Source organism: Erigeron canadensis, chromosome 7 (genome assembly GCF_010389155.1).
Source record: "Erigeron canadensis isolate Cc75 chromosome 7, C_canadensis_v1, whole genome shotgun sequence".
Taxonomy (NCBI): Eukaryota; Viridiplantae; Streptophyta; class Magnoliopsida; order Asterales; family Asteraceae; genus Erigeron; species Erigeron canadensis.
The window spans coordinates 11,021,777-11,030,110 of NC_057767.1; the positions used below are offsets into that span (position 1 = coordinate 11,021,777).

Genomic DNA, 8,334 nt, shown 5'->3' on the forward strand with positions numbered 1-8,334 from the left:
TCTAACCAATTAAACTAATTATCATTGGCTTAAAAGATTCTTTTAGTATCTGTTCTGAAGACACATAAATAATGTACCTTGAAATCAAAAAATATAGTAAGATTGTTAATTTTCAAGTAGTTATACTATACTACAAAATAGAAATATAGAAACACACCAAAATGGCAAAATCAGTACGTAACAGTATTCATTGGTCACCTTACTCAAACACTCGTGTCTCCCTTATCTTTCTTTCTAACACATCATCAAATCGAACTCTTCTCAAACATAAAACAAACATACATTGATTCTGTCAAAAACACACAAAAAAAAAACATCTCAAAACATTTTTTTAATAATGGTGTACAAATCATTGGATAAAATATGTATAACAGATATAGTAAACGTGCAGGGTGGTGGCATATCATCAGAAACTGCAACTCAACTTCATAACAAACTTGTTGAAATAATTAAGGAATATGGGCCTGCCACTCCTCAAACATGGAAGCAAATTTCAACCCGAATTCTCAACCCAGACCTTCCCTTTTCGTTTCATCAGATGATGTATTATGGTTGTTACTTAGATTTTGGACCTGACCCACCTGCTTGGTTACCCGACCCGTAAGTTGTTCTGTATTTTTATTTTTTTATGTTTAGTTGTATTTTAAGTTAGAATTGGGAGTGCTTAATTATGTTTGTTTTGAGTATTTGGGTTTTTAAGAGTTTATATAATTATTTCTTGCCTTATTAGAGTAGATTATACTGATTGTTTGTGATGAGTTGTTTTATCAATTTTTTGTCCATTTATGATTTAGAATACTAGAATACCCTGTTTTTCAATTTTTTTTTTTTCTGAATTATGCTAAAGATGACCAAAATGGCTAGTTAAGGTATTTTTGTGATTTCTAGTGGCAAATGGATGAACTTGAAATGAAATAATCAACCATGGGGACCGAACGACAACTATGGGGCTGCTCAACGACAATTCGACAAACCACATTACCGGATAATTTCTTCTATTTTTTTAGGACAAAGATAAATAACTTACTTTTTTTTTACTGGGTTGCAAAAAAAGATGAGGGGTCACTTCTTCTTTTTTTGGACTGAATTGGAAAAGGGGGGATAGTCAAAAGATATTTGTTTTGAAAAATTATTGAGATTTAATTGAAGAGGATCTTGAATGATTCATTTTTGAAAGAGACATACAGTGAAGAAGCAAGGAGCCTTTTGAAGCTTTGAAGTACAATAATTGAGCATTTCCCTAAATCTATGTCGCAAAACAGGTTTCAAAATTCTTACTTTGTAACTTAAAAAAAGGACTCGAGTTAGAAGCAAATAACCAGTATTGAACAATTGAAAAAACTCGAGACTATCTTGAAGAAGTCAACATAGAATCTTGAAATAGGCCATGAAATCCATTATGTTTCTTCACGTCGACCAGTCAAGATTGACTACAAAAGAATTGGCAAAACACCACTCTAAAACTTAATCGAAGACTAACAGAACCTTGATAGATAACTCAGTAACAGTTTGAAAATTTTTTGCACATGTTTTGTTGAAGATTATTTATTTATTTGCTAAAATATGAGAATGTAACTGATAGGCTTTGGTTGCTTACTTGTAGCATCGTTTTTTAAAATCTTGGTATAAAGTCGTTAATTTTTGTATACCTTTTTCAATCGGTTCAACAAGGCTACCCATTGAAACTGGAATGCTTAGATCACAGACTTGATTTTGCCACCTTTGAGTTTGCTATAAAATACTTTCCAAAACACAGATATATTTTGTTCAGAAATAAAATTGTAGTCAACTTTGAAGTTTCATCACTTTCTTCAAAGATGTTCATTGTAATATCACTTTAACGATATAATGGTGATTGTCGGAGACTCGGAAGTCTCGGTCGCGTTGTAGTCTCCACTGTATCTTTTACAAAAAACGGCTACATTAATATGAATACATGCTCTCTTTTTTGCAAATATGTTGTAACTTGTGGATAAAGCGTGATTTGTAGCTGATGTTAATTGTTTCTCTATACTTGTATTGTTAGGGATGATGCAAAGTTAACAAATATCGGTAGTTTATTAGAGAGACGTGGAAAGGACTTTTTGGGTCCGGATTATAAAGATCCCATTTCAAGCTACTCTGATTTTCATGAGTTTTCAGTCTCCAATCTTCAGGTACACCTAGTGGTCTAATTTGTGAGATGTTGAGTTATATATTGTATTGTAGTCATTGAGAGTGTGGAATATTAACGTGTACTCAAGCGTCTTGATGGCTAGGTGTTCTGGAAAACCATTCTTGATGAAATGCACATATCATTTTCTGTGCCTCCAGAACGCATATTAGTCGACGATCCGTCTGAAGAAAGCCAATTATTGCATCCAGGTGGTCAGTGGCTTCCTGGAGCTTATGTAAATCCAGCTAGAAATTGTTTAAGTTTGGGTGGCAAGAGAAATTTGAGTGATATAGCAGTAATATGGCGTGATGAAGGAAAAGATGAAATGCCAGTCAACCGAATGACGTTTGAGAAACTGCGTTCAGAGGTTTGGTATGCTAATCACTCATCTTTGATCTATTCATGTCAACGGAAAACAGAACAAACAAAATCATATGTTTTTATATCGTATATATTTTTATTTATTTTCATAATGTATTTAGGCTAGTCGCATATGCACTTGGAACACTAGGATTGGAAATAGGTTCTGCAATTGCAATTGATATGCCTATGGATGTCAACTCCGTGGTGATATATCTTGCAATTGTTTTAGCCGGCTATGTAGTTGTATCTATTGCTGATAGTTTTGCTTCAAATGAGATTTCAACAAGACTTAAAATATCTAAAGCGAAAGCAATTTTTACCCAGGTTAGTTTTTATGTGTTTTGGTTTATTTTAACTATTGAAATAATGGATATCTATATATTTGCATATGCTTTAACAATATCAACATCTCTTTTTACGTCAGGAGTTGATCATTCGTGGTGGAAGAAGCCTTCCATTGTACAGGTGAAATGGACTTTCATGCCCTTTTGAGCATCTTTGCTTTATATTTTCAAAAGAAAACAACATTCTCACATATGGGTTTCACATGTAAATTCTGCAGCCGAGTTGTTGATGCTCAATCACCTTTGGCAATCGTCATTCCTACAAGAGGATCTAGTTTTAGTATGAAATTACGTGATGGTGATATATCTTGGCATGATTTTCTTGAAAAAGCTAAAAGTTACAAGTATGTTTTCTTCGTTTATTTCCCCCCTTAAACCTTAATATTATGACATTCTATCATTCATGAAATGTTATTGATATCTTATATATATTGAATTTTGCATCTTGATGCGAGGTGAGTTTTGTTTCTGAAATACTAAGTCAACCTATACAGGAACCTTGAGTTTGTTGGCATTGAACGACCCATTGAAGCTTTTACAAATATCCTCTTTTCTTCAGGAACTACAGGTAGGATATATTCTTATAATTAAGGGATTAGTTTCCTGGAATGTAACTATCTTTGACCGAATGTCTACAGTAGGAAAAAACTAAAGTTATGTGTATTGTATGTAAGTAACTTGAAAAAATGTTTATTGTATGTAAGAAAACATACGTGGCAACCATATACAGGTGCCACTTGTCAGATTTTAATTGGTTGAAACGAAATTGTTACATACAATAAACATTATTTCAAAGTTGTTTACATACAATACACACAACTTTAGTTATTTCCTACAATAGATATTCGTTCAAAGTTTCTTACATTCGAGGAAACTAATCCCTATAATTAATTATGTGTCTCAATTTCAGTATTTAAATACATACAAGGTTATGGATTCTGTACACAGTTTTTGTGATCCTAAACTTATAAGTACCATAAAAAATGTCAATATTATGGAACAAGAATTAATCTACGATACTACTACAGGGGAACCGAAGGCAATTCCATGGACCCTTGCAACGCCATTTAAGGCTGGTTCAGATGGTTGGTGCCACATGGATGTCCATAAAGGTGACGTGGTTGCATGGCCCACTAATCTTGGATGGATGATGGGTCCTTGGCTAATATATGCTTCCTTGCTAAATGGAGGGTCACTTGCTTTGTATAATGGATCTCCCCTCGGTCCTGGCTTTGCCAAGTTTGTTCAGGTTGATTTCATAACTTATTACTAGAGGTGGCTATTAGGATGCGTTTATCTTTAAACAGGTTGATTCATGTTATCTTCTATTACATCTAGGTCAAATGAGTAAATATAAGAAATAGGTCAAATGAATTAGGGTTAAATGGGTCGAACGTTTGTTACTGCTTACTACTTTTTTCATATAGTCGATTTCTTTTAATGCCACATTTCTTTTCTCAACTCTTGATCTGACAGCAAGGCATCTATTTTCATCATTTTAGCTTGCTTAAATAGTTTGGGGTTAAAAATTTGTTCCCGCATGAATAGGTCAATTAGGGCTAATTTCCAACTGATATAATGGGTACAATCAAAATTTTAGTTATCAGGGAACTTTCTCAAAAGGTCGAAGCTCGTCTGAAGTCTGTTGGTAGTGACACAAACCTCCTTGGTTGTTTATGCCAATCTTTTATATCATCATTGAAACAATATATTGTTTTTAACACACTTCTTAGTTGTAAAAGAATTGTACAAAAAAATGTTTTTTGGGCCAATATCACAATGACCTAATTTACCCACATTCATTGTGGCCCGCTATTCAACCTACTTATCTTGTCAATCTTTTACTTAACCTTTTGTGTTTGTATGTTACCCTCATGAATTAATGTTGCATATGTATATATTCCTTACGTATATTAACGCCATAGCTTCTTCCATTTTAGGATGCAAAAGTAACCATGTTGGGAGTGATCCCAAGTATCGTAAGGGCATGGAAATCTAAGAATAGTACAGCCGGCTTTGACTGGTCAACCATCCGGTGAGTGTTTTTCTCTTACATTAACGTTTTGGGCACCTAGTTTTTGACTCTAGTATCTAGATGTGACAAACTGAATCCATTTAGTATGGTAGTATTATAGTGGCGCTTCATCATTTTTGAAATTTTGACATTAGTTGGTGTATAAAAGTGTAAACCTGTCGTAGGAAATGTTTTTCGAACTAACCCAACCTCTAAAAAGAATTATCATTCTAACCCAACCAGCCTTTTTTCTCACCTATACTTCATATCGTGTTCATTTTCTAAGCTGAACTCTTCGGTTCTTTTAATTTGTTAGGAGTTTTGGATCTACCGGTGAGGCGTCTAGTGTAGATGAATGCCTTTGGCTGATGGGAAGAGCTCATTACAAACCGGTCATTGAGTATTGTGGTGGCACAGAAATTGGTGGTGGTTTTATTACCGGATCACTACTGCAGCCTCAGTGTTTATCTGCTTTCAGCACACCAAATTTGGGATGTAATTTGTTTATTCTTGACAAGGATGGAAGCCCTTTAGTAAGCAGAGTTTTTCCATTAATCACCAACAATCTTTCTTAACCCAAAGAATGGGTGTGTTTGGAAACTTTTTATGTTTGTGGGTCAACTGGTAGATCGTAAAAGCTTTCTTAAACAATTGGGTCAAAAGTCGCCCAAAGTGTATTATAATCCATAAAACATCCCAAAATCATTTTATTCAAGAAATAATAGTAGCTTTATTGGAATAATATGAGAGTTATAAACGTAGTATTCTGATACGAACCCATCCCATAATAGGCTCGCATCATGCCATAAGCTAAGTGTAGAACTCACTCCCAAAAGCTAGCTCAAAGGAGGAGGGGATACCTAGGCTTATAAACCACCAACCAATCCCATACTTGGCCGATGTGGGATGATATCAATACCCCACCCTTTGAAGAGCCAACGTCCTCGTTGGTCACGCCTATGTTGGTCACGGTTGGCACCCTTCTCCTTGGGTCTAAGCCACCACTCCATAGGCCACCACTCCGAGCGTTGGAACCTCGATAGGTAAGGCTGGCTCTAATACCAATTGATATGAACCCATCCCATAATAGGCTCGCATCATGCCATAAGTGTAGAACTCACTCCCAAAAGCTAGCTCAAAGGAGGAGAGGACACCTAGGCTTATAAACCACCAACCAATCCCATACTTGGCCGATGTGGGATCATATCATATTCCAAAATTTCGACATGAAAATTTTCAGGTCAACCCTCCCTCATTTTGAGAGATACGAAAGAGTTTCACATTTGGTTTACTTACCCAACTCAAACGAGTTACCCGTTTGCAACCTCTACCCAAGAAAGTTTTTTTTGCATTCAGTCATGGACTGATTTGGTGCTATTTATCCTAAAAGCTAAAAAATATGGGTTGTTTGGCTTCTTTTTTTTTGGGTAAAAGGCTTTAAGCCATAATTTAGTTGTATTTGGCTCTTGTATGTTTAATATCTTTATTTTATTATAGCCACCAAAGGTACCCGGATTTGGTGAATTGGCCCTAAATCCCCTCATGTTTGGAGCATCAAACACGCTATTAAATGCTAATCACTATGGCGTCTACTTCAAAGGAATGCCTTCTTGGAAGGGGAAGGTAGGCAAAAAGTTTAATTTTTAGCACGATTTGGGTTTGATTTTTGAATTTACTTTTTTTTTGAATCTTTTCATGACAGGTTCTAAGAAGGCATGGGGATGTATTTGAGCTTACATCTAAAGGATACTATCGAGCCCATGGTCGTGCAGATGATACCATGAATCTTGGGGGTATTAAGGTATGGTTTTGATCTTTCACATATTTTTGACACCATTCTTGTGTCGTCCTTTCTAAACAGATCGTGGTGGTATATTGTTGTGAAAGTGATGACTTTCTGAATTGAAAGTTGATATTTGTAGCATTCTTTCTGAACTGTCAAAAAAAGGTGGTAACTCGAAGAAATTTAGCTTCGTCACTGTTTTCATCTACAGAGTTGCCAACAGATAATTCAATGATGCCAACAATCAGCCATTATTATCCTAAACAACTAAGTTTTCTTTCATTTTTCTTTAAGTTAGATGACTACGATTGCTGTTTATTTGAATTATTTATATATTAGTAATGAGCTTTACAAAAAAACCTATATATTAGTAATGTGGCGAGTTCAACCTGTTCGCTTATGCATTGTCGATCCAATATTGGGTGAAGTAAACAAGCTAGCTAAAAAGGAAAACTAAAAAAATGGGGTTGAATTGGTAAAACGGATCAAAAATCACCCGGAAGTGTAGTTGTAATGCATAAAACCTTCTCAGATCATTTCTATTCAAATAGTTAGATTATTAGCTATCTTCCAATCATAATTTCACATGAAGTTAAAAATAAATATTCAGACAGTTTTTTCGGGTCAACACAACCTGGCCAGTTATGAACATTTTTGAATTCTCCCAATTTGCCACACCTAGATAACAAAACATCTTTAAGATCTACTATGGATGGTTATGCAGGTAAGTTCAGTTGAGATTGAACGCGTGTGCAACTCAGTTGATGACATGATCCTTGAGACAGCAGCTATAGGGGCTACACCGGCTGGTGGTGGGCCAGAGAGGTTGGTTATAGCTGTTGTTTTCAAAGATCCTAATGGTTTGAAACCCGACCTAAATAAGTTGAAGGGATCATTAAATTTGGCTTTGCAAAAGAATCTCAACCCTCTTTTTAAGGTATATCACATTATTATTTTAAAACTATTCTGTTGAATATTTGTAGAGCTCTGACATCAAATGAATTCCGACTTTGACATTTTGGTATTCAGGTTTCTGATGTGGTGCCATTTGGGTCACTTCCTAGGACAGCAACAAACAAGGTTATGAGGAGGGTTTTGCGACAACAGTTGACCCAGAAACGTGAGTATTCCAAGTTGTGAATTTGAAATGATGTATTGGTTATCGCAAAGTTATACATCATACGTAATATTTAAGTTATGTGGTTTCTTTTTCCTCATCCGCATCCATGTACTAGAAGAATACCTATACGTGGCGGCTTTTAATCTTGAAAGCATTTTTATATTAACGTTGATTAACTTTAATATAAACCGAATCATTTGGAATAACTTTTGATATAACAGTTAAAAAAAAAAGAACCCCTACCATAATCTTAGTGTTGCAAATTTGCAAATGCTTATATATTTATGATGTTTGGATTTCTTTACAAATTTTTCTGTAAGTAACAACATGGGATAAACTCGCGTTTTTTCATCAACAAAAACATGAAAATTATATTGGTTAACATTAATCCAAGAAATTTTGTACTAACTATTCACGTAATCACGTCATATATATTCATAAATTTTAAGACACATTGCAAATGTTTAATAAAGTTAATATATAATTACTAAATTAATAATGGGGTATAACTAATTAGTACTTATTGTTCAATATTCAATATATTTTGTGCCCAGC

At 34.7% G+C, this 8,334-nt stretch overlaps 1 protein-coding gene across 1 annotated transcript; it reads left to right on the forward strand.

The window, feature by feature from the left end:
• Window positions 1-278: 278 nt before the first annotated feature.
• Window positions 279-7,985, forward strand: LOC122606785 (probable acyl-activating enzyme 17, peroxisomal). The gene is made up of 14 exons (XM_043779639.1): window positions 279-600; window positions 2,027-2,156; window positions 2,259-2,527; window positions 2,638-2,842; window positions 2,943-2,983; window positions 3,081-3,206; window positions 3,357-3,430; window positions 3,891-4,111; window positions 4,803-4,897; window positions 5,193-5,409; window positions 6,374-6,499; window positions 6,579-6,677; window positions 7,384-7,596; window positions 7,689-7,985. The coding sequence occupies exons 1-14, from the start codon at window positions 338-340 to the stop codon at window positions 7,797-7,799; spliced, it is 2,190 nt and encodes a 729-aa protein (XP_043635574.1). The 5' UTR covers window positions 279-337; the 3' UTR covers window positions 7,800-7,985.
• The last annotated feature ends 349 nt before the right edge of the window (window positions 7,986-8,334 follow it).